General features: G+C 46.4%; 1 protein-coding gene across 1 annotated transcript in view; it reads left to right on the forward strand.

The window, feature by feature from the left end:
- The first annotated feature begins 9171 nt into the window (after positions 1–9171).
- Positions 9172–27789, forward strand: part of LOC126561554 (ecdysone-induced protein 74EF-like) — a 47859-nt gene continuing 29241 nt past the window's right edge. Inside the window, exon 1 of the mRNA XM_050217773.1 lies at positions 9172–10488. Coding sequence (XP_050073730.1) covers positions 9198–10488 — 1291 coding nt within the window. The 5' untranslated portion in view covers positions 9172–9197. The remainder of the gene's footprint in view (positions 10489–27789) is intronic.

Genomic DNA, 27789 nt, shown 5'->3' on the forward strand with positions numbered 1-27789 from the left:
TCTAGCGACAACTGTCTAGCGCTCGTGCATCGTGTGGCATTTGCACGGACGCCAGGTTCGCGCACTTCAGCCTGCTCTTGCGCCACGGAAGCACACATCCGCCGGAGCGCCGCAGCACGCAGGAAACGTGTGCGCAGGAACAGGCGCATCAGCCTGCTTCTTCTTGTGCTCCATCGACGCGCTGTAGTTAGTTAAAAATAGCATTAACACGTACATGTACGCGCGAAGGAAACTAATCCCCCTTTCTACATGCACACACGCACACACACAGAAACATTGGTACAAAACTGACCGAGGCCTATTAAATAATGCTTTCCTTTCCTGTAGCCCATACGGCCCGAACCAGCACGCACGAACGCATGCACTTGAAATGCGCCCAAAAAAAAGTAGAAAAAGAAACGAAACGCAGAAATGAAATAATGGTGGCATGCGACACACCAGCAAAAAATAGCATAACCCAGGCAGGGAAATACACGCTCGTCGGTCAAACTAACGAAATTTCATTTGTGTGCGACGTTATGCAAAGTGACGTAAACGGCGCAATTGGTCACTATAGTGGACATGTTCTTCCTCAACCACTGGGAAAAAAGCGGGTTAATGGCAGCTAATGGTGGTGACCTGGGGACATTTGTTTATGCGTCGATGGAAGCGCAGTTTCATAAACGAATGGTGTTGATTCCTTGGAATTGAAATCAGTCTTAGCTGGCACAGGTGCATGTGTATGGAGGTCGTTTGGAGTAACGCAGTAAGGGTTAGGTAACGCGGTACGTACGTGCTTTGGGAACGATGAATCATCAGCTCGTTTGGTAACTGACCTAGCTCACATTTTACTTCTGCCGATCAGGTTGTTGCTGTCGATCTTCCTTCTACAACGTGCTCATAAAATGAGATTTTATTAGAAAATGATCACTGATATCAAACAGTTCCTAGGAATTTAAATTGCTGCAGATATGGCTGTGATATGGCTAGGAATGTGTTCAAAATCGTAAAGGCATGGTACCGAAAAGAATTGACTAAAACTCACCTCGTAACGCGCTTCGAACGAGTGATTTCTTCCAAAAAAGAAGATATTCGTCAAAACGTCGCAATCCGTCTGACTATTGACCCCTTTCCCTTGTGTGTGTGTGTGTGTGTGTGTGTGTGTGTGTGTGTGTGTGTGTGTGTGTGTGTGTGTGTGTGTGTGTGTGTGTGTGTGTGTGTGTGTATGCCTAGCTTCCTATCTGTCAAAACATAACAAAACACGGAACACGCCCTGTCATCAGCATCAGGTTCACTAACCCCTTCCTGAGCATAATCGCCGCTAGCTATGCTTTGCACCTTTTTTTAAAAATACACGCGGGTCGGTCCGCTTATCTCGGTTCCGTTCGATCCGCTCCGCAGCCTCGCCTACCGTTGCCTAGGCTGCGAGCCAGCTTCACCATTCGCAAACAGTCTCAAATCAACCAACCGCGCGGTTTGCTACTCCTTTCGCGAGCGTAAGCCAAGCTAGAACCTGCCCGAGGTGGAAAGTTCAGCGAAAAATACAACATTCACAAACATCGCGTTGTTTGCGTCACTGTGCCAAATGCCGGCGGACAGATGACACTTCCGGATCATCGTTTCGCCCCATCCTGCGATTTGTCACACCCTCCCACGTGAGGCGTGAGCGTTTATGCTTTATGCTACGATTGCGTACAAATTTGCAAAGTTAAAATGATACAGAAAGGCAAATAAGTACATTTTCCCACTCCGAATTTACAGTTTACAATTGTGTTATCACCCACCAGCTTGAGCCATTTGTGGACTCCTTAACCCACCTGTGTGTATGTGTGTGTAGGAGACACTAAGCGCAACGATTAATTTCATTCCTTCTCCAAACAATACTCCACAGTTTGGTGGGCCGTAAATAAGAAATCCCAAACCAACAATGAGTGGTGCCGTTCCGAATGGAAAATGAATGTACAAATATTGCGCAATCCTGCCTACATTCTAGAATGTAGATGTAAAAAAGTAGGGTTTGGTTTAAATCGATCATACAAAACATTTGTCCATTTTTTGTTGCATCTTTGCTTTCCCTAATCCAATCGTCCAAGACATTTGCACACTTCGTGGAAGGTGTGAAACGAGTTCCTTCAAATTGATCCGCACCCTCGAGGTGGCTCATGATTGCCAGAACTTGTCGAAAGCCTTGTTGCTGCTACTGCGCTGTTACTGCCTCGGGGAGTATCAATTGCAGAGTTTAGCTGGAAAGAAACGCTAATGCCAACGCATCGATATGCTGGTCGTGGTGTTTAACATGTTCCGGAATTCAATTGCCGCTTGTGAACTAGGCTACCGTAATCGGTGGCAGTTCAGGGAAGTTTGCGTTGAAGACGCTTCTTGTAGCCATGTTGTTACAATTAGTTCAACGAATCGGTCATTGTACTGTACAGTTAACGAAAAAATACAGAATTCATTTTTACATACAGGCATCGGCTTATTTTTTGGACGTTATTTTTACTTATCTGTCAAATAATCTGGTTCTCTTAATCAACAAACATTAATACCCGTCCTATGTTACTCCTCTTCTCTTTATATTGCAGGTAAGCGACGGAATTTGCATTTTTATTGCGGCTCATCCATTCTCGAGTGCGGTAAGTGTACGTACCACCTCTCGTTGTTATTAAAATTGGAGCTCAAACCGTCACACGAGAAAACGGCAAAATAATCCTACACCTTCCACCTTTTTGTCATCGCTTCTGCTCCAGTTGTGTCACATTTCGTACCAAAAACTCGAATAAAAAAAAACCCTCTTGATATGGCGACTCTAATGTGAATCTGATTCATTTGGACACCATCAACGCCATAAGGTCTGCAAAAAGCAATGGGGGGGGGGGGGGAAACCTCCCCACAGCATGACTCATGTCACCAGGATAGAGTCGTCAGTCCTAAAATTTCCACACCACGCTTCGGAGCCCAAAATTGAGCCCGATCGCCACCAGCACCGGAATTTAACGTACCCTCAAGACATTCGCAACATTCGCAAGATTCAGACGGACGGACGGACACTGCAAACCCTCTCGCCCAAGACGCTCGTTCGTGGCTTTAAAATGTTGTCACATTCCGCTCGCGGAGACCCGCGACATCGCGGGTTTGTTGGCGACCGAATCTGGGTCAGACATGCTCAAAATTCACGCATGATTTATGTTCCTATCGCGCTCTGACGGTCTGAGCTGCGGGAGGGGGGTGCGATTGGATGAAAATGAAATTATTCAACAGCAGCAGACAGGCAAAGTAAGGGTACTTTTTTTTTGCTGTACATTCGGTTCTACGTTCGAACTTTATGCAGTTGCGATCGTCTCCAAAATATGGAACTCCTCACTTCTATCGGTAACGCAGTGTCTCTTCTTGTGGTTTGTGGCTGTGACGCTAGATGATTAAGACTTCCTCATCGTCATCATTCCGGATTCTTGACACGCGATCGCACACCAGCACACTAACAGCCGTGCCGTGCTAGCGCAAGAGATGCATTCAGGCGACAATGTCGGATTGTGTTGCATGGGGACATTCCAAACCGGACAATTCTCACACCCTTTGCCATCACACGCCCACAGCCCATGAACGCATTTCTATTCAATAGATGCATTCTCCCTCGCCGTAGGAGCTTCATCGTGCTGTGTGAATTCGTAGAAACCCCAAGCCAAACACGTAGTAGCATACTCTCCACTCACAAGCAAAATTATTTGTGACAAACGGAAATCTTCTCATTGCTTTGCGGAACTGTCTAAATGACTTCCGTGAGGCTATTTACGGTGACGGTGCTTTACGATCGTTCACAAATGCATGTGCAATTGTGTCTCTTTTGTTTGTAAGGAAAAACATCGAAATTAATTTGCTAAAGGCGAACATTTTAGCAATCAATGTTCCTTTTCCCTTCGATGCAATTATGAAACAAGTTTTTGGGCAATTATTACGCACAACAGTTTGATAAGGCTAAACACCGGGTAACTTCAATAAACATGCCTTGCAGACAATTATCGAAGTTTTTATAAAGCTCAAAGCCTAAAAAAACACACACACACATATGCTTCCGACCTTGAACAGCAAACATTTGCATGTTTATGTCATTATGTGTTACTTATTTTGTCTGCAAACTTTCAATCCACAGGCAACACACATTTTCTGACGCACGCAGACATTTGTTCGTTTTGTTTTTTTTTCGGAGGGAAAATTTGCCTTCTAACTTATACATCCACTTGCCTATAATGACGAGCACGATGAGCCTCATAGATAATTGTGTTTTATTCGCCCCAAAAACTCGATCTCCAAAAAACTTTTTTTTTTTGTTTTGGGGCATAATTTTACCTTCTGGTCCCAATTTTAAGACCTCTCCCTCCCTGCTAGATCTAGGCTTAGAATGAGAGAGATAGGTTGCTTATCACCCACACCCCAAACTCTCCTATCTCTCTCGCTCTCTCTCTCTCTCTCTCTCTTCGAGGATCGGATTGAAATCCGTTGGTATCGGACAACCGAAAGCAATACAAAAAGGCTACCGCCCGGATGGACTAGCTGACCAGTGTGGTAGGGTGCAACACAAAACGTTGGAAAATTCCATGACGTCCATGATATGATATTCTGCAAAAGCACTCGTGTAAGAAACCGATACCGAGTCCGTATTTTGCCTCCCTGGAACTTTTCAGCTCCAAATTGCTCGAAGAGAGGCGTCCATGAATGGGGTTTTATTTCATTTAAAGTTTACACTTTCTTTTCGGAAGTCTCTATCCCATTTTTGATTGATTAAATCGACAGTTCAAAATGGTGCAAAATATCGCTTGCTTGCTCCTCGGAAACTAACAACTTCTAGTTCTAAATTTAAAAGCAATAAATGACCCTGCCAAACACACGTTCGAATTTGCCGACTTTTTTTTCGTACACCCTGGCATTGCGTCGGCCAAAAGCGGGGCATTACTTTGTGTGTGTGTGTGGTTTTTTTTTTCTTCTTTTCCTCCCTCCCTCTCTCTCTCGTGGTTTGAGTTTTGAAAACGCTTGTGGTGACACTTTTCCTTCCAGCATACAAACACCCATACATACACACACAATTTCCCACACCCACGATCAGTTCCCCCGGGTTTGCGAAGGCAGTCGGTAGGTGGGTGCAAGAATTTTCGCTTCCACTGCACGAAGGAATGCGCAGAAATGAAGTTGGTTTTTCTTGTGGCGCTGGTTGGTAGGTACATGGGAGTTTGCCTGTTCGCTGGAATTGGCTCAATAGTAAAGCCGAAACTATTTCATTATGCGTCTCCAACGAACGCTGATACAGGAGGGGCAGAAGGCATATCTCATTTGGCAAAAAGCTCCCACGGAAAATGCACCAGTAGGTGGACGTGCGTCTTCGCTGGGCGCTGTAAATAATTAGCCTGCACTCGAGGGTTGTGTCATCAATCATTTATCACTGGAAGTAGTACTACAGCCGAATGGATCCTTTTTATCCTACGTCTCCGCCTTCTTATTCCTTTTTCTGTCAAGCTCCTGATCGTGCGCTGCATTCCACCACAGCACTTTTCCCTTGCACACGACCGTACGCTTGTAGCAAGCCCTTACACAGTCCGGTTCATTCTTTCACCCCTTATGTTGCCCACTTCTTTGCCATCCTTTTCATGCTCGCATTGACGGCCGATCGATGCAATTCGTCTCTTCTGTCGTCTCATTTCTTGTTTCCTTCTTCTTCCACTCACTCACACACACACATACAGCTGACGACGACAGCGGGGCGCAACGTCTGGGTTCGGAATCATATGGTGTGTGCGAACGTCTAGTCACCGCCACCGCTGCCGCCCCGTTTTTCGGGTTCACTCAGCTCCCACAGTACGCCCGCCATGGTTGAACGTAGTTTCCGTTTCCGTTTTGTGCTGGCCTTCTTGCCCTTTCCACCGACGCGCGAAAGCGAATCGGTACGCGGAAGGGGGTTGGCTTACGCCGCGTACGGGCAGGGGTTGCATGCAGGGCCAACAGACACGCCGTGCTGATGGGTGGTGTTTTCGCTTTTCATGATGGCACTCACCACCACTCAGCCGCGCAACAAGCCAAAGCATACGGACTATGGGATGTACGTTGGACGTTCTACATCTCGATAGATTAGATGTGATCTAACTACGAGCCAGGAGTTTTGTATGACCTGTTAAGCTAAAAATGAAATTATTTAAATTTCGCTCCATTACTCTAAGCTCGTAGAAGTTTTCTATTTTTCTTCTCGATCTGGCCGTGTTGTGTTCTTCAAACGGTCTGGCCGTGTTGCTTGCAATTGATTCCCTGAGTGCATCTTTTCTGAAGCATGACTCTGGCGAACTATGTCTTCTCTTGGAGACTTACTACATGCGTGTCATACAATGATCTTCTTTTTTCTTGGCTCAACAACCTATAAGGTCTTACCCTTGCCATCTAATGGCTTACGAGATCAAACCTTATGAGATTTGATGCCCGGTCTTGGCATGTAAAGGCGTCGGCGCTGCTTTCGCCTTTATCACTGGACCGCTCTTTATCCAGTCCTTATGGTTATCTGGACCCATCGTCCGAGCTGTAAAGGGTTGTTACTGAAGTCCGACACATGATTCCAAAATTCAATATGATTGTCCTAAAGCTACCCACTTGTAATTATAACTATTCAATTTCAAAACAATACAACAACCTATTTTGTTGATTATTTTTAACGACTTTACTTCCTCTCTTCTGAAGATGATCATCATTTATTTGGTTAGGAATAAATTCTTTTTTTGTTACGCCACGATCCTACTGTCCAACTATCGCTTCTCCACTTCAGCCACTTGGTTACGCTGGCCGAGTTACCCTTGTTCGGGTTTTACACCACCACACACAAATCCGCAACGCAACGGAATTGCACAATCTTCGTCTGGTGCGTGCGATTGCACTTCCCCTTCCACGGCATCCGCACACACACACACAAACGAACATAGAGCACGGTAGTAGTCTCCGGAATTGTTTGGCAGACTAGCTGGCCGACCGCTTTACCTTCTGCCGGTTGTGGTGGGGAAGCGCTTCGTGAAAAACCAACCCTTGGGTGCAAAAAAAAAGGGGAAAAATGAAGTGCATCCGACCAAGTTGCGAGTTTCGCTTTCGCACCGGGCCACTCACGAGAGCGAGAGTGCGGTCCATCCAATTGATGGTGGTGATGTTGGTGTAGGTTTAAGCCACGCTGGGTGGCGATGCGATAGATTGACTGCGCTCTCTTTTTCACCCAGCACGAGCGCGGAGATCGGGCCGCCGTCGTGTTCGTCGTGCTGCGTTCGGTCTGGCTAAGGGGTAGAAACCACCCCTAGAAGGGGCGGGTTGGCATGGTAGAAACAGCAGCAAAGCGTAGAGGAAGGTCGGAAACCATTCGAAGCGCTTTGAATTTTTCGGATCGGAATGGAACCCACGTTCATTTCAATTCAAGAACGGGTCGCGTGAGTACGCGTTTTGTTTTATCGTTCCCGTCGACGTCGCCGTCGTCGTCGTCGCGTTCGCTGTCACACCGCGCGTAGCCGTTTTGCAAAAGGTGCCCGGTTGCACTTGCTCCATCATAACACACACGGCAGCCAAGTGGGCAATAAGTGCAAAACCAGAAGTTTGCCCGACGTGCAGCCAAGCGCCCAGCGTTTATGTTGAAAAGATTGCCGAGGCGCTAGTGGAGTGGATTTTACCATTTTATACTGTTAGTGAAGTTCTGCAAACGGAAAGTTTTTGTGCCGAAGAAGAAAAAACAAGGTGTGCCGTTATAATTTTGTGCGAAAGTGTCGCAAGTTCCAGTGCTTAAAAGCACTTCCCACCCAAAACAAGCAAGAGAAACGAAAAAACGGAAACCTCAAAAACTAAGCCCCATCCCCTGTGGAAATTCTTACACACGTCGTCAGTTCCTGGGAGAGGAAATTGAGTCTTGTTTTTCTCGCTTTTGGGTTGTTTGGCCCAACGGACGCACACCACAAACGTGCGCTCACTGGTGAAAATTCCTCCGTATTTGCTCCGCGTGTGCTTTTGGTGGTTAGTTTCGCGCGGGTGGAAAAATGCCGGCACCAATTTACTGAATTTCCCGGCAAACCGACCACAACACTAAGTCGTCCCAGCCCAGCTGTTCGGCTCGGGTTGGTGTGTGAAAAAAAGTGAGAGTGAAATTTTGCTCTGCAAGGCCGGCGCCGTACATGTGTGTTACCCTTTATGTTCTGGCCGGCAAAGACCTTCAGCCAGACGATGATGATGATGCTGTGAAGCAACAGAACACGGTAAAGAAGATAAATTAAGCGGCGGCTAGTGCTAAATCGTCCGTACCATCCTGAAACAAACTCAACTACCTCACAAGAACCCACAGCAACACATCAATAGTGCAAAAAGTCGCCAACAAACGCTTTAGCTGAGTCTGTTCGTTACTTGGTAATTGTGTGAACAGTGTTTATAACCCAACCAGATCAGCCAAGGTCTATCGTTTGCTAGAAAAATATTGTGTCAAAGAATTCTACTGTTTGTTAGCGCAAGTTTTGCGGTGAAGCACGATGCACGATCACACAAGCCCATTTCCGCACAAAACGATGGAGCCCGGCATGGAGTGTTGTGTGGAGTGTTTCGGTGGGATCTCCAATTGAGAAGGTGTCGTTAGTCCCATCAAGTGACAGTAGAGAGCATAGGAGACAGTGTGTCAAACGTGCCCGGTTTGACTGTTAGTAAACATGTGTAACGTTTGAACCAGCGTTCGAAATAGCATGGAATGAACACAGTAGTACGTGTTAGCTGGTGAAAGTTTTCAGTTTTTCGGTTCATCGTTTATTTGCAATTCTATCGGTTATTCAGTTATTTGTTTGCGTAGTGTGAATGAATGCTGGTAGCTTGCGTGTGCGCGTGTTAGTGTTGCTCGAAGGCTCGAGAAGATAGCTCAAATAGTTTAAATGTTACGGAAGCGGGAAGACGGTTCTTCCCGGTACGAAAGCAACCAAACGGTACGTCCCCGAAAGTATGGTGGAAACATGGTGGACAGTTGTTAGTTGGCAGTTTTGAACTGGTTTAGTGCAAATGTTTAGTGAAGATAGTACATTGTGTTGCTCCCGTTGTTCAGTGTGTCATAGTAAAATACCTCAGCGGACTTAGATAAATTTCCTCCACTACTGCAGAGTGGATAGAATATAGAAGAATTTGTTATACTTAATTCCCGATCCCCCCCCCCCCCCCCCCCGATACGCACACAGACGGCCCAAACGATGATGATGTTACAGCATCTACCGCCGTCCCATACGTTCGTCGGCAGTTCGGCCGGTTCGACAACTAGTGCCACTGCGTCTCCATCACCACCGGCTCCATCCGACACACCGACACCTCCTCCTCTGCCTCTAGCCGCTGGCGCCACCAATGTGTCCCCGCCGTCCTCCCCCGTTACCGATGCGGAACAGCCCGAGAATTGTAGGGCAACTCCCGAGCAGTCGCGAATCATCATACGCCATCATCAACAGCGTCCAGGAACACCACGTTCCGCTACTCCTCCAGCACGGGTACGCTCTACCAGCGTGTCGGCCGAACACCATGAAGAAGTATTGGAAAAAGTCGTCACATCACCCTCACCACGACACGTGAGAAACGCCGAGTCTCGAAGCAGATCCCGATCGCGATCCAGGTCTAGGTCCTCTTCGCCAAGATCTGCCGCTGGTTCTCCTGTTGCACGATCGGAACCGATCGATCGGTCCAAAACGCCTCCACCAGCGCCACCCGCCGAGCGTGTCAACGTTATCCGCTACATCAAGGAAGAACGTCCCAGGTCCATCATAAGGCGAAGCTCCACCACCGAGGAGATGGACACCGAGCGGCGTCAGTCACACTTCGACCAACAGTCGACCGACGAAACACGGCCGGAGTTGCATCGCCGTCGGCATTACAGTGCCGAAACGGGCAACGAAGCAGACGACGATGAAGAGGACGAACCACGTGCAGGTGACTACTACGCCGGCGCCACTAGACGCACCAGCCCGTATCGGCCCTATGCGCTGCAGCGAACGATTTCCGAACAACCCGCCACCGTACCGTACGCTCACCAGCGACTCTACCACAAGTCGGCCAGGCGCGATTCGTGCAGTCCTCGGCGCATGATCACCGATCAGGATGATTCCGACTACAGCGAACGTAGCCATGGAAGTGTGGTGGTACGTCCCGGCGAAGAGACACACAGCGCGGAGATGATCCGGACGGCACCCACCGAAGAGACGGAGCGTTCGGAGCGGTTAAGACTGGCCCGGCCAGACCGATACACCACCATACTGCCGAGGCCGGATGCGTACGAAGAGGAAGCGGAAGGCGATGCCGAAGAGGAGGAGGAAGACGAAGAGGAGGATGAAGAGCTGGAAGAGGAAGATCGCGATGCGCCGCTGGATCTGTCGATGAAGATCAAACGCCGTCCGAGAAGCGGTTCCGTGACGGACGATTCGGACGATTCGGCTGCCGAACATCACAGCCGTGGTCCGGAGAGTGCTGCGTACAAGAAGAGTCTAATGAAACGATACCGTAAGTTTGCCTACGCTGACGGCTAACCTTTTAAACTAAACGCGGGAATTTGTCGCTAAGGAAGTTTAAAAAGCGGCATTTTAAATTGAACTGTTTCAAACGGGCTTTAAGCGATTGTTTAGCATCGTGGAATAGAGACTGGTGAGCTGTTTCAATTCAATGTTACCGTTTCTGCACAAGAAAAAGGCCCCCTCGGTACGTAGGGTCAACATGTGCTAGCTTTTTTTCCCCGTCATCCTCAGTCGGTTCGGTTCTTGCCAACGGTTGCCACGGCTCGGGTGGGAATTAGGTCATCCCGAAAAGAATAAAAGCGTAAAAGGTTGTTCCTATCGGTGATCGATCCCTTCGGAATTTGCACAAGCAAACCAGTGCTCCTTTTAACTTCTTTAAGCACAAAACCGGCACAACCCCGCCAAGAACCTTGGCCGGTTTCGCAGTGGAAGCCCTTTTTTTGTGTGACCCGTTCCCCCTTTGTGCCTTGCGCACGGAAGCTGTGTGGGGTGTGGTGGTGTGGTGGTGGTGTGTTCGATCGAAGTCATCAAACTACCCGTAACTGTTATAAACGGGTCAGCCGGCGAAAAAAGGGGTTCCGATTTGCTTTATAATAGGCATTCTTAAGCCTTTTAGTCGATACATTTGCAACGGTTGAGAATCTCTTTCGCTCTCTTCTGCCCTGAGTTAGTCAGCAGGAGTCGGTCTTGTTGCTTCCGATATGCTAAAGAACATCGGAACTGAGAGACCACAGAGCCGGAAGGCAAATACTGTACGTAATTTTTTTTTTCCGGTCCTAAAAGTCGCGAATTCGTTTGGTGTTAACCACGAGGATCTGTTGGCCCCGAAGTACACTTCAAGCTATGAACAGTAACTTCTAAGCAGGAGAGTGCAGTAAGAATCGTTGGCAAGTACTCGAGAATTTCATCAGGAAGCTTTGAATGCGTTTGAAAAATAATACATTGTTTGAAGTACATTATGCATGCGCAGAATGTCCTAGGCTTTTCGATGGCAAACCACAAACAATGCGTACTTCTTAAGACGCATTTTCCAATGAGCAGTTTCAACTGCAGACCACCGTTTGGACGGCCCTGATGCGGGATTTTTCGGGGAGGTGATTTTTAATTGATGTGAATCGTCGTCGTCGTCGTCGTCGTCTTCCGAACGGCGTCATACCGGGATGAACCCAAGCGTCTTCCCGGTTGACGTCAATAGCTGGAGCAGTTCGAATGCCGGAATGTGCGACCGTGTCAGTTTCTTGCACCCTCTACTAGAACCAGTTTTTAAGTTGGATTCCACCACTTTTGGACACCATTTGCATAAGAAGATTATGCTTGTTTTGCCAACTATTCCTGTGCTTCCCCTTAGATTTTCTTTTCTCTTAGGTATTGAAACTTTGATTCCTGTTTCTAAACTAACCGCGGAAGAAAAAATCCAGGCTGGCGCTCATTTCTTGAAGGGTACTCTAATGGCAAAAAAATAAAGTTAGCACCAGCGCTAGTGGCTGGGCAGAAAAGACATCACCCAATGTAGGCCAGACTAGTTAGTGTTGTGCCGGTGTGGGCCGTTTCGCAACCCCATTGTATAACTTCCGCCACGAAAAATCAATACCGACGGGAAACCGCATAACCCTCTCGGTACAAGAAGCTGAGCGAGCGGCACATTTTAACTTTGCCCACGGTCGGCCCATGGCGGGCAAACCGATGAAAAATCGATATTCATCAGGTTGCAAAAAGGGATGGTACGGAAATAATACATAAGCAGATACAAGTTGCTACTGCGGAAACACCGGAAGAGTATATGGACCCTGATGGGAGCAGGAACGGGTGGGGGATCGTAACTTTTTCGGGGCGAAGTCACGACACACCTTTTCAACTGCTGCACATTAAAAACTTCGTGCTATTGTTTTACAGGAAAAGAGAAGAGGCAATAGTTTTGTAAGAGTAAAACAGTATTATTAGTCACCGGAAGGATTAAAACGAGCAGTGTAAACACACAAGCTTTAGCAAAACACACATCACAGGAAGAAGCGCATACTCTATCTGTCAGATACTGGTCGTGTTGCCCTTTCGAACCATCCCCTGTGCTTGTGTGCTCTCTTTGCGAAGCGAAGAATTACGGAGATACACCCACGGATCGTTACACAACGCATCGCTCACATTCCTCCGTACGGCAGCCGTTTCGGAGCACTCGAGCCGGTAGCGAAAATTGATCAAAATTCGATCATTGCTGATCAACAAACACACTCGGACGACTAAGTAATGTGGGCTGGTACGTTGCGCAGAACATTGACATATTGATAGAACACTCAAACACACACACACACACAGATACAGGAAATGTGGGGGGAAAAGACTTGCCTCCTCCAAGGTGATGGGAGTGGAGGGATGCTGTATTATTCCCGGGAATTGCAGCAACACACAGATCGGTTTTCCAAATCGTTTCCCGTTTGTCGAACAGGTTCCTCCATGCAGGGTTTAGCGCAGGCGCGCTTGTATTGGTAACACCACAGCCACCCCCTTGAGGGGTGAACGTGTGCGAAGGTGTAGATAAGCAACAACAGCAACAACATAAAATCGCAACCCCCGCCACCTTGTGATTCCTCGGTGCGCGACCGGATGTAGCGTGGTCTGGGTGCTGTGCTGTGTGTTGACACACGTTTTGACTCCCTCCGGGCATCTGGGAGAGCATGCAGGAGGGGTCCAATCGTTCCAGCTTCCTCGCAAGCGCGTTCGGTGTGTGTGTGAGTGTGTGTTAGTCCAATTTGCATACCGCGAAGAAGAGGCCAAAGAAAGTATTCGAAGAAAGCAAGTCGATCTTCCTCTTTGGCTCTCTGTCTCCGTTTCTTTCGCTCGCTCTCTCTCTCTCTCTCGGTCCTAATATCTCGTTGCACAGTAAGATGATGATGTCCGCGGTTATGATGCTTGCCTCACGGGGAACTGTCTGTGGTCGCGGTGGGTAGTGTGAAGACTATGGCGCACTGATCGTACACTGGGTGAACATACCATCGTCGGACCGTCGGGTGTGAAACGGTGTTAACGGCCCGTGCGAGAAAGTGACCGAAGAGTGAAGATTGTACTGTCGCTTCAAGTTCAAGGCCTTTTTCATTACGCGATTCACTGTGCTGGTGTGCCGTGCCGTGCCGTGGTCGATCGCTATCTTTTGGGGTTCTTGGACAACATCGGCGGCGGTGGCGCCATGACGTGGGTCCATCATATCCGCTGTAGATATTTTATATTACGATCAAACTGTTTAGTTTAAGCGGAAGGGACAGTTTTCTTTTCATTATTAAGCTCAGCGCAAGATTGAAATCATGTGTCACATCATGTCAGCGATCGTGAGATTGTCCGCGAAGAAAAACATTCACACAAACCTTGCGGTTTTTTTCGTTGTTCTTTCATTTGCTGCACTTTCGTTGTGATGGATGCTGCAACGCTTGCAGATTGTTTGTCCTTCGACAATTTATGCATGTTGATGAGTTTCATGTTTCTTATTTACACATTAAATGCTCCCCATCTATCCCACCTACCCACTACCGCTTGCTCGCTCATCTCCACCACACGCAACCAATGCAGTTTCACTGCAGGAATGATTCTATTTTAGGACGCGTTATCTAATACTGGTGCTGGTCGCGTTTCGCCTCTGCCAAATCGGCCACCGATTTTCTTCACACACGGAACACACATTTGTAAAGCAGGACAAGTGAGGAGAAAACTTCACCGCGTCAATCGCTCGTATGAGTTATGCCCCCGCCGGTTGTGATGTGTGTGCAGATGGGTGTCTCATCCGTTGAACACCACACACAAGCAGCAGGACGAATGCTTAAAACTCTCCTCGTCCGAGCGAAAGAAATGCTGTGGCCCTGTGCATATGTGCAAGGTCTAATCGCCCGCAAATGGTTAATGGGCGTTTCGGGAGGTTTTTTTTTTGTTGCCTGTTTTGTTTTCGGTTCTTGCCTTCAAGCTCATTAACTCGACCAACCCAAAGTCAAACGGTGACCTCACTTTCGTTCTTCCTTATCGAAAGCGTGAATGTGTGTTGTACTTTTTTTTCTCTCAGCGCGTCTGCCTATTGTGCAGTGGCGAAAATTATTGACTTTTACGACTCGGTGCTGTATGCATCGTGCTTTTTGGTGCGCTATCGTTCTTTTTATTGGTTTGCGTTTTTTTTCCTCTTAGCGCTGCGACGCTCCCTCGGGAACAACGGCTACCAGAGGAGGTTGATCATAATTCATACTGATCTTGGCCCAAGTCGGGGTGACATGGCTAGGCGATGTGTAGTAATTGGTTGAAACATTTGGTCGAAAAACCATTAAACATGCGCTCGTTTATTGCGACAGCACGAGAAAATGTGTTAACGGTGTCTATGCAGCGATTTTCAAGTGAATTAATTTGGTGCAAGATGAAGGAAAGAAGCATTGAGAAGCAAATTTTGTGAGCAAAAACATATTTAAGTCTTATTTAGCTTCCAATATTGTGTCTTCATGCTGATAAATAATTAATAAATGCACACTCACTTCTCTCTAAGTCCTATCAGTCACTTGCGGGACCGTTTCGAATAGTGGGCACGGGCTTCTGTTTTATGTAAAATACCATCACCACCCTTTCGACCATGACCTACCTGACACCTTTTTTCCTTTGCTTTGTTCGACTTACTTATGCTGTGTGCGCTTTTTCTTACTTTCTCATCCCTCCTTACCTTAGGCATTACTCTTATGCTTTCGTTTCTTTCGGTTTTCACCTACTATGTATGTGTGTGTGTGTGTGTGGTTGGTTCCGCTTGGATTCCGGTTGGAGAAAAAGGCCATTTGAGCAGAATGGCGAAGGCTCAATGTAACGCCACCAAACTCCCCCGTACCTGGCAAGCTTGTACGTGTTTAAAATCGCTAATCGCGTTTCGGTGTTGGGCCAAGTAAAGTGAGGGTGTGTGTCTCGCACACGTACTTCTATCGATACAGCACAAGCACCAGGCAGGTCGGAACAAGCTAATTGAGATAATTACGCGAAGAAATGGGGAGGATGAACATTTTTCCTTAAGTATTTCGAAAATCTTTCCTGAATGTTATATGATCTTCAGGAGACAGAAAAAACCCTCCACTCATTTTTGTAGGAAATATTACAAAATCTCTTACTACCTTGTGACAACTTGTAGCCGGTAGATTCGTTGAGGAAAACTCTCGCACTCCCACACCGTCAATGAATGTGAGATAATTTCGTGAACGTGCCACTAGTCAAGATTTGATTTTCGTGAAGGTTGCTCACAAAACGTTCGAACGTGTTTTTTACAATTAGGTTAAACGGTGACCCTCAGCTAATGTGAGGGTGGCGTTCGAATGAGAAAAACAACGTTACCCGTCTCAAGGTTTATAGGGAAGAAAAAGCACGAAGGGAGATTAGTGCAGAGTGTACGAGAAATTTATTTGGAAATACAACGGAATAAACACTCACAAACGCACAGGTAGAAGTAAACTTTAGATCGATTCTAGGAAATAGGAAATATTTATCTTGTATGGTTGAGCCCTTTATATCGTTTCTCACCACACAGAGTGTTGATCAAACAATTGTAACGTGTGAAGAAGGCTACAGCTCGAACCCTTTTTTTCCAATGCTTAAAAAGCGTATGCTCCCCATACTCTAACCTCCAAACGCAATTATTCTTGGCAACTTTCCTTATTGACGGTGTTTCAGCTCAATCGTAAAATCAAACGAATTTCCATCCCTCCTCCACACCGATGAAAAAAAAAACCTCACAACAACACTTGTGCTAAAAACATGTGTTAATTGTTTTCATTTCTACAAACATCGTGCTTACGAAATGGCGTAGCTGTTGCCGTCACCGAATGCACTGCAAATTTTTAGCAACAGTTGTCAGGAACAGGAACTTTACCGCTTTATTTCCAAGAACTCTTCACACACAAAGAAAAAACAGACGACACACGGCGAAGAATATTTGCGATGGCCGACTTGCTGCTGCTTGCAAATTCCGGTTGACATTTAAAACCTTTGTCAGACCGATCGCTAATGATAGTGGCTGCCGCATGGGAAAAGATCGCATTGATTGAGAATGCACCACAATGCTGATGCACTTGATCAGGCTAGGCGCCACAACCGATGCAGGTAGAGAAAGTGGTGACATTTATCGTACTCCTCCCGTGCACAGTGTTGAATGTTTTCAGCTTTCGATCGGAAACCACCAACAGCTACAACCAACACAAGCACCAAGGATCGCACATTGCCGAGTGCTTATATAATGGCGTCGTTTTTAAAAGCGCGGTGCTAATAAAAACAATCCAGGACAAGGTTGTTTAACATTAAACGCAAACAAATAATAACGCTTACTACTCGCCACGACTATCCCTTCCCCCTGATGCGGCAGTGCCCCGGCAGGCCTGCGCTTCGAACGTGGCTAACGTAATGCGTGTGAATGTTTTACTAGCTAAACTAGCCGCACCAACGATTAAGCGTTTGTTCGAATCAAATCTCACACATCGGACGGATGTGGCTGATAGATGCCATCATAATAAGATGTCCATTTTTCCATTGAACTCTCGTTAGGCGATGTGTTTGTCGTGCCGCGCCGGTGCTGGAATTCTTTACGTGCCAGCGCCATGCTTCTCGCCCTCTTTGCTGGTGATTAGCGTTGAATGTGTTGTGCGCTCTAAGAGAGTAAGTGGTAAGTGTGTTCTCTTGTAAGCCGCAGATGATGAGTTCGAATCGCAGTCCGAGTACAAGAAAGCTACCGCGCGCGCAGTGTTTAGGAAGAGACGAACGATTTTAAAAACAAATCAAAATCCCCCTACTAAGAACAAACACATTGTCAACATATTAAGAAATATTTAGGACATTGTTGTTCCAAGTGTTGTCCTGTCCCCCAAAGTCTCGCCCTCTTCCATTACTGTTTCTTCCTCTTCCCTATTGTCTGTGTAATTTCCCAATTTTTCACCACTTTGGACAAATATTTTGCAATTGACCCATTTGCATTACCTTGAGGAAACGCGGCGGGGGGTTTTGGGTGAAATTTCGGTCCGTTCCCAGAAGTAAACCCCCAGGCCGATGCGGTTTCTATGATTGATCGGTCGTCTAGCACAACCACCTCCTTTCCGTGCTTGTGTGTACACAAATGGCGTTGACACTGGAGCATCAAGAGCAAACCAGACAGACGGGCCTGCCTGTAGGATGGGTGAGTGACACAGCAACTTCACGGGTCGGTTAGCGAGAATTTAGGACATCTTTTTTTTCCGGGACACCACCGTTTGCGCAGTTGCGTTATTAGTACATTTAAGTCTTAACCGATCCACTAAATCGAGGTGATCTCATTACGAAGGACACGTGTGATTGATAAAATTTTAGCTTTATTTTCAACATCAAACCCGTGCAATGCCAACGCCGCATTCAACAACTGGTAAACGATTCCTAGAACCTTTCGTACACGTTTTCATGGGCCAGAGTTTTTGCTTCCTGCTGGTTTGTGATGTTGCTGTTTTTTTTCTCCTTTTCTTTATGAACAACTCTTCCCAGGTTCGCTAAGTCTGCAAGGCTTTCGAAACTTTTCTCGTGGGAGCCAAAGGAAAACATGCTGCCGCCACAAAACTTTCCGAAACGAACCCGAATGAGTCGAGTTCCATCCACAGCAAGGTTGGCATTAGCTCGACCGATTTATCAACTCCTTTGCGCAGTCCGGACTTTCGAAGGGTAAATCCGGCGAGATTTACCACGAATCAAGTTATTTTCCATTAACATGTGCGCGTTGCATAACACACGCTGGGCACAGATACTAACGAAACAAAACCGAGCAGAAGCCATACCAAAAAAAAAAAGGAGATGGTGAAGCTTTTCGTTTTGCCCGTGCAGAAGCAATGCCGTTCCAAGAACCAGACAAGCCAACAGGAGTTTCATTCGTGAAACTTTTTCCAGACCGGAAATGTTTGCCGGAGAGCCTGTCGGCGGTTTGTTGGCTTTTTTTGTTTTGTTCTTGCCTGATGTAAAGTCAGAAACGAGCGAATCTGTGGACCAGTTAAAGCCTCCAAAAACAACCAAACAGAAACAAGACACAGGAAGGATGCCTCACAGTCAGTGCCGTAAGGGCATGGAAGCTTTACTAACTCGTTTCATATCAGCTCCACAACCGGAAGGCACTGCTTGAGATCTTGAATATTAAATACAACAATGAATGACTTTCTGGCTGCTGGGCGTTGGTTCGGTCGTGCTCAACTCCCAATGTCGTCCCTGATACGCCATAATTGGAACATGTCCACCTAAAGAGAAAGTACGACGGGATTAGATACTTTGTGCTAAATTCGTTTCCGGTAATTACTATCCCTTTCCGTCGCGTAAGCCCGTTTCCCTTCAGGACCTCACAACATCTGCACAAACTTGAACACAGCGATTCCCACCGTTACAATTTTATGTGATTTTTATGAGGATGCGATTTTTTACGATCCCAACAGCAACTTCATGCGTTTGTCCTCCTCTTGTCATACGTGTGTGTTAAAACATCCTTTTACATATCGGAACAATTACAAAACAGAAGCTCCTTATAGCGCTCATTTTCCGCTTTGCTTATTTATTGTTCTTCAAATGCTCTATACTTTCTTCGAGACATTAAAAATCCAAAAATCGTTCGACAACAGAAGTTTTGAATGTACCCCACGATCGATAAGAAGTTTTAATATTTTTATGACCCACTTCAACCCGAACCGAATGCAGTACAAAGCATCCCGAGCTGCAGTTTTTACGACCTTTCTTCCCGCTCGGTACCGTACATCCCGGGGTTTTCGGTTGTTTCCTGTAGGTCGTAAAAATGTCGTTGAAAACACTCCGTCGGAAAACAGTTCCCTTGCCCATACAAACACCGTGCGGGATGAAATGTGTGAGAAATGCGTAAAATTCGATAATTTATCACATTAAATGACGAATTTCCAGTGTACGGGTACGGCTGAATGGCTGCTGTTGGTTGAATACTAACCGCTTTCGGTGGCAAGCCTTCCCTTGCCAAACGACCAACTACGATGTTGGAGCATGATTACGCAGTCACCGGTCGAATATGGTTCGAATCGATCAGTGACGGAAGCGAACAAATAAAAACTCACCCCGAAGGGGTCCAACGTTTGCCACTCCATATAGAGCAGAATTTCTTTAAATGCGCTATAATTTTTACGCCTCGCAATTGACTCGTTTCGCTGCGTTGGCCCTTTGCTGCTCCCTTTACTGATCACAAAGAACCGTGCCGCAATCTGCGTTCCAATACGCCGTGCAAAAGGCGTGCAATAATTTCTGAACTGCTTAAAGTTTGTCCCGAAGTACTAATGATCACTTGTGTTGGTTTGCTAGCCGCTTACTTCTATAAGGACGCAATAATGTGGACATGTATAATACCTTATGCTCAAAATGCACTTCCAAGTGATAAACAATCTATATCGTATTGAAGATAGAACTCCTTCCTTCTTCTGAGTCCTCTTTTTCTTGACTAACAAGCATCCCTGTTGAGGGTTTCCCCAATCGGACATTGCCAGCTCTAGACCCAGCGGTAGTTGCGCAAAAACGCGTCCAATGAATGATGGAAATGCTCCTACCTCTCGGTACCGGCCCTTGCCTGCTTCGTACATTGCGTTTTATCGGACATCATCCCTTCCTGCGTCAGCCATTGAGGAGGGGAGGGTAGCGGGGTGGTAGCCCCCCGCGAGCGAATAATCATTTCAGAAGCGGAAATTTGCATCATTCATTCAAACTGTCGCAATGGTTTTGGGGCCGTCCAGTTCGCTTGCGGAACCGGTTGCGAGCGTGCTGCTTTGTGTCTGGTAGGCCTCCCTACGGTTCGGGCCCGGTTCGGGGCGATTGACTGGTTTTTGGACCCCGTGGGTTTAATGTGGAGGGTGATGTGATTTTCTTTTTTTTTATGCTCAAGTAGGGAGAGACCGAGTTCCAGGGGTAAACCGACGGTGGGACGATCGTGCGACGATCATCGGGGCAATGAATGTTTTGCCGATGCTCAGCTGTTTGACGCGCGCTAAGTCTAATGTATGGGGAGTTTGCTTTTATGGTAAAGTGTTGTTCGCTCTCCGGCACTCGATTTACGAGCATAGGAACGAAGAATCGAGCTCGCTCTAATCTACAATGATCACGCAATGATGACGTAAAATAGAGGATAAACGGCACATATACAATGTAGCCGGTTTTATGTCTGGCGCGCTCTATTCCATATTTAATCAATATGCTACAGACGTTTTATTTTATACATTTTTAGCATATCATGTACAATTTGCCGTAACTAATTAAAAGTTCACGTACACGTGCACGGTTACTGTACCGCGGGAACCGGAAAAGTGGCGTGTAATAATTTCGCAACATCCGCCAAAAACTCGGTCTACACCGCAAAGTAGGTGAAGTGACCGCAGCACTTCTCTTTTATTTATTTTTGGCAATTCAATGCTGCCCCACTGGCAATCCAAAGGCAGTGCTCTTTTTTAATGAAACAACAGGTGAGAGGCCAATGCAACAACTAACCAGCAGCGTGAGAGCATCGTGAATCATTGATGAAACGCACACACACACACAGCAATGCGATGGAGAATCTCGCCGTACGGATTACATAATTTCCGCCTTCGGGGGTTTCCTTTGCCATCGCCATCGAAATATAGACACGCGCGAGTGCGCGCTGCACAGTCCGCAGACTAATCCGACAAATTCCGCAACAATTTTTTTCGACAAGTCAACAAGCAAGAGAAGAAAGAGGGATAGAGCTTGATGGGTGTATTTTTATGAGACTTTATGGTTTATGTGGTTCACGCCGGTGGTGACAGTAGCAAACAACTGGCCTTCCTGAGATTTGGGGGGAGAGATGAATTAAATGCTTCGCTTAATCCCTCAAGGCAGGCTCGTTAGCGGAACCTGCTTCCTATATTTAATTTTAAAGAGCATGATTTAGATTTGGTCGAATGGAGGAGTTGAGTTTTGAATGTTTCTGAGTTGCTTGAAATATAATTATCTGCATCCCGCGACGCTAATTGTTGCGAGTGTAATAATTTTTCTCTATTTTTCCTTCAACAAGTCTCGACAACCTTAAACATTAAAGAGGAAACGACCGAAAGCAAGCATCAATCATAACTTAACTGCATACCAGAGACGCATTCGGATTAAAATTCACACATTCACGCACACTAATCCCTTCGCAAGGGGTTGATTCGCGATGTGTTCGACAATTGTTGCTGTGTGTTATGAGCGGGTAGGCAAATAATCACACACACAAGAAAACAGTACAGTACAGAGTGGATTTAACCATCCCCCGATTTACCATCGCCATCGCTTTTTGAAGGAATGACAGGGGGGTGACAGTCACTGTGAGTGTGTGCGCGAGAGAGAAAGGGGTTGATGAAGCAGCAGCAACAGAGCAGCATCATCGCAACTCTTTTCTGGGTCAATGCGGTTGTGGTGGAATTTGTGTGCTCTCGCTCCCTCTCTCACCATTTTTTTTTGCACGATCACACGATCACACAGGGGGTGGTGAGGATCGTGATGAGCCCCTCTTAACCCCCTTTGGCCGGTCGAAGAAGATGAGCGAGTAATTTAAATTTTAAAGTGTACATAATGGTGGCTCATAAACTCTGGGGATGGATAGAAGGAGGAAGGGTGAAGGTAAAGGAATGGTGGAGTGGAAAATGAATGAAAGATTGCAGTGCAAAATAGTGACCAAATTTGAGTGAGATCTTTTTTTTTGTTATTATTTCTGTTGTCTTATTTTTGGTGGAAGGTTACCTAAATTGCAAAAGGAAGATGTTTTTCTCTTCTGTTATTTCGTTTCCTTTCGGTATAACGCAAATCGTTATGTGTATTTAATACACGGGTATGTTTCAACTCGTCTTCTGATTTGTATGTGCGCCTGTTCAATAACAGTTGAATAACCGATGAAAGGGAAATTCTTTTTTTTTACGCGTACGCGAACATTATTTCATGTTTCTCGTATAATGAAACTGAAAGTTTTGCAGCTTCGTTGCGATAAATGGCTTCTTTTTACGTTTGTGTTTGATTTTATATGCAAAGTTTTATATTTCTATGCTAAGATCGCACTTCGCGTTTATTGATTTCTGGCACTTTTATAATTTTTAGATAAAAAATTACAAAATTATCGCATAAAGAAGCGTTCTGGAAGTGGAAGTAATCGAAACGGGGTTACCTTCCACCCTGCAGCGATCATCTTTAGCCTCTTCCTCGCTCCATTTCTCCATTCCCCCCCTTCCTACAAATTCAACTCTATCACCGGGCACCGATTACGTTACATACTGCATACACAGGACGTGACGCAACATGCTCGCTTGATGAGCGATGTGTTTTCATTAGCAGAGATAAAATCTCCCAACCCAAACCAACCACTACTACTACTACTACCGACTCTATTGAAGAGCACTGGAGACGACGAAGGCCTAGACACTAATTTGCGTCTTGTTCCCCTGCCTTTCTTGCTGTGTTTGGATACGCGGGCCGGGATACTGGGTCCGGACCGGCGTGTTGTTACACTCTTCAAACAACACGAAACGTACACAAGCGACTGTGGAAGTCAGCTGACTGGTACAGGAAGAAAATGCCAATGCTATACCTTCTAGCCCAAAATCACCCCTAGAATGGGAATTCGTCTACTTGTCAACCAAGTTGCCGGAAGCGAGTGGCAATATGAAACAGTAAATAATGAAAGTAAATTAAATCCTACACACGCGTATTGTTTGTCTACCCGCTTCTATCCTCGCAAGAGCAACCGCGAGCGAGCGCGCGCGCGCGCCTGGCGTCCTCGGTTGCAGCTCGCCGTGGTAGCATTAAGCAGGAAATTCCATCTCAAACCAACATCACACATCCTTGGCACAGAAACGCCACGCGCAACAAACTTCCTCTAGCGTGCGCGCACCCCGGACGTTACGCCAGGAGAAGTCAACCAGGTTTGTGCCGCAACAGTTGCACTGCAGCGCACATATGCACACAAGATGCAAGATGTCAAGATAGATAGCATCAAGACGCAAACACCCGGTGTCTAGCGATGCAGTTAAGCGATTTTTGCTGACGTGCACACGATACCTAGCCGTCTTGTGAATTCGGCCAGTGGTAAAGGAGGATACAACTGAATGAAATTACCACCTCACGGTCTCTCGCTCCCTGGCTTCTTGATTATGTCCATGTGGTCAGCGTCATAATGGGAGGGTGTCCCTATCAAAGGGAAAAGGTCACCACGATGCGTATCGCAGGGGAGGGAAAACAGGGAATTGCTGGTAGCCATTTTTTGGCATACATTTCGCACACCAAGCACACAAGCGCGCGTAGAGGTAAAATAGTCAATAAATTGAGGTAAGTAGGACATGATGCATTTGTGGCAGCATTAAAAATAAAACATCCCCACTGTGCCTTGCATTAAACGCGTTGGGGTGGGATTTTGGGCGAGGGAGTCGATCGTGTATGCGATCGTGCACTTCCGTGCGCAATATCCTACACGATCGCATACTTGAGGGAGAGGGCGGGAGTTGGTGATTTTCGAGTGCGTTTGTGTACACAGGAAACTCGGTCGGAAATGCATATGCACCGTCAAATGCTCGTGCATGGTCGGCGATCATGAGTGGCGGCTAGGTGGATGAGTTTGTAGTGCAACTGTGCGTTTAAGGTTCACTAGAGAGACTTAAAATCGAGAGTAACGCTTCAATACCTTTACTTGAATTTATCGTAATCAAAAGTGTTGTAAAGGTCCAATGATTTTCGCAACACTTTTGGTACAACTGTTCAACAGCAATTGCTGATCACTTAATCGCATGATCAGATGATATATCAATAGCATTATACACTCAAAGCTATCTGCAAACTCCTCCAACAGCGCGTTCTAGTGCAAGAGCAACAATCTCACAAGACCGAAGACACTTCCTTCAAGCGAGGTCGCGTTCTGATTTCGGTTTCTATGCGTGACACAAACATTACCCCCTGCGCACCCTTGCCCCCACAAACGATCGCTCGAATTGTCGCTAATTTGCGCCAGTCTTTGTGTGTTTGCATTAGCAAGTGTGCAATGCTAGCAATTGCAACGTTGCACAGGCTTTGTGAGGTTAGTTACGGTTGCAAACGCGAAGAACAAACACTTGACAATCACACCGATGCAGAACAGGTTGTTCGCCCACAACGGGCAGTAGCCATTTAACTAGCGCCATACCGATCCGGCCATCGACTTCTTGTACGAACAAGGGGACACAAACACCTACGAGAGCCGTTGGGGGATGTTTTTTTGTCGGCTATTACAACCGTCATCTCGGCTGTGTCAAAGCGATGATGTGTCAATGTGTGACGTTGTGCACCAGTTTGCGGAGAATATCAGGAAGTTCATCGGGCAAATGATCGGGCGTCGGTGGACAGCGGAAGTGATAAACAATGAGCTCCAAATCGTTCCGCCAACAAGCTGGGGTGCAAAGGGGCGCAAAGCAAGCGAAACACACATACACCCTCAAAACCGTTGACAGGGCTTGAACGGGTTTTTGAATTTACATCGTTTCGCGGACATTGCCGTGCGCCATATTTATCACCTCGCGACAGCGCGACAATCGCAACCGAAGCGGAACGATTCACAATGCACTTGCTGCAGGTTGGAAGAGGGATATAGAGGGGGGGGGGGGGAACAGCTGAGCTGAACAACAAAGCAGATCAGATGTCAAAACGTACCCCAAAACAATAACTTGTGCTATTAGCAGTCATATCTTACTGACGATTGAGGAAACAAGATGTGTGAGGCATTTTCTATTAGACTTCTATTAATAAATTGTGATGCAGAAATGTGCATTTTCTCGAATTCTATAAAAAACTTTACGATATTAAAAGAAAAGACTTAAAGGGCAAAGAGAGGGTACCCACTCAAAACAATGAACTTTGCTAGTTTGATGTGTGTATGGCACCTTTTTTTGCCTTGTTGCCTCCGAACCGAACCATTTTAAAGCTAACGAACCGATTCACATCACCTCCCTTGAGGCAATGCCTGTCACCATCGCCCCCAAGATCTTTATTCTCGTCTGGCAAATTACCTTCCTCCCTGTGTATGTTGCCTCACGTTGCACCAATTTCGAACGAGTAGAGTGGCAAAAAAAATGTAATCCTGCAGTCATGTGCACTTATCAAGCAGTCATCTAAATTCTGGATGCTTTCTGGCAATGGGTTTTGTGTACATTTTATGGTTCCGTTTGCATCCTGCCTCCTGCCTGAATATTCTGGAGCTTGTACTGCTGAAAGGCTGAGGCAATTTCTACCAGACAGGCGACTGAAAATGCAACTCTCCATCCTCCACTTTCTCCATCCTGTGCTTCGGGAGTTGTCCGATGAGCTTCAGAATCTGTAAAATGTAAAATGTGTGCATGCTATAAAGCGTACAACTTTACTTTCACTTCACGACTATGGAGCGACAGAGCATATGCTAAGCTTACGCTTTTTTTTCTGTCCTCCCATTTTGTTTGTGTGCCGTTTGTGGATTTGGAACTCAGCCCATTCCCATGGCGGGCCAAGTGTTGGGGACGTAAGTTTAAGGATTCGTCGATGACTTCACCAGGCAGGGTGGAGTGACTGTGCACTCGACAAATGCACTATCGTCGTCTATCCTTGGATCAAGACAAACGTACGACCTGGTGTCAATGGCCACCGACAGGAGTTTGGTTTAGCCAAGTCCTCGTTTTCGCTCCAAAGTGCATCAGGACATCAGGTCTGCTCGATTACGACTCTTTGTTGCTGCCACGGGTGAGCCAGCCAACCAGCCATTGCGCCCGTAGAATATAACCTCCCAAGCCCGGTGACTTTTCCCTTTCGTTGAAAGGGAAATGAACCATTTGGGTAGTTTACGATTTTGGGAAACAACATTATGGCTGTGGTTACGGGAACACACTGGGTGGTGGCGGTAACGCTCGTAGCCTTGAGTAGTCTTGCTCTGGACTGAGCCACCGTACCGTTTTGGCTGGGTTTGGCTGCTAGCGAAGTTTATTTTAATTATTTATTCAGTGTTTAATTAAACAACAGACTCTGCTCGGTGCTCCGCAAATTGGTCTCCGGTTTTTGCTTTTTCGGGGGTGGAGGGTGTTTGAAAGGGAACTTTTGGCATCGATCGGAACGGAAAGCGTTTGGTGTTGAGGATGAAAGTAGGATGCTACTTTCCTTGCTATTTTCTTGCAAAGGTTTTGTGTAATGTACTAGAGCAATACACTAAACAAAAATACTGTTCCAATGAAATGTGTTCCTTTCACGGGAAAAAAAATCGGTGCTGTGCACCAGTGCTATAGTGGCCCATTTCTATTTTTCCATGAACTCGTAACATTTACCAGATCCTTATCATTCAGAGCTCTGGACGAGGGTTTGTAATGTTTGCTTTATTTTTTCACAAATCAAAACCAACATATCATCACAGTTACAGCCATAGTCTGGCCAGTCAATTTTCTATATCAACCACACAGACAGGCACACACTGATCGACTCCAACATTTCCTTTTCCGAGGGAAGCCCATTTAAGTGTGTTGTGGTGGCTACGTAACAAGATTGCAATGTCGCACATAAATGTCAACTCTAATTACGAAATAAACTGTACTACCGTCACACACACACACGTGCGCACCGGTTTTGAGTCCCAACCGTCACGGAATATTCGACCCAAAGGCACAGAATTGGGTCGATAAATCAATGGGTCCGGCATACGCTTTGACGAAGAAGGACTACAAATGACGTAAAGAGAGCTCACACACACGCACACATATGAGGAGATCCCCGTTCAACCCAAAACGTGCTACCGAAAGTTAAAACGATACCCGAGTCACGATCGACCGTGATCGTATTACGTCAAAAAAAAAAAAAATATATTAAAATGCCTTTTGACAGCTCGCACTTACAAAGCATGGGGCCTGGGGCAGGAAATAGGATGGAGCTGGGACGAAAGGAGATTGCGTGACAGTCATGTGTAAAGCAAAACAAACAGATAAACAAACAAGCGGGCAAACAAACGAGTAAACGTAAACCCACACACTAAAGGGAGTAGTCCACGGTTGACAGTTTACTACCGGAGTGAGTGTGAGCGTACAACACAATGGCGGTGACATGAGGGTGAAAACACAAACTAGGTGACGAAAGTGAAACTGTTCGATTAATTGAGGGAACAAAAAGCGGTTAACGGACGGGAGGGTTGGGGATCTCAATTAAATGCTATTCACCTCAGACGCTCTATTGTCGGAGATGTAACCATTTGGTAGTAAACAAAGATGGCGCACTGATGACTTAAAATGAAGCAAAAACGAGGAAGGCAAGCATTATATTGTATCGAATGATCGATCGT

Source organism: Anopheles maculipalpis, chromosome 3RL, assembly GCF_943734695.1.
Source record: "Anopheles maculipalpis chromosome 3RL, idAnoMacuDA_375_x, whole genome shotgun sequence".
Classification (NCBI taxonomy): Eukaryota; Metazoa; Arthropoda; class Insecta; order Diptera; family Culicidae; genus Anopheles; species Anopheles maculipalpis.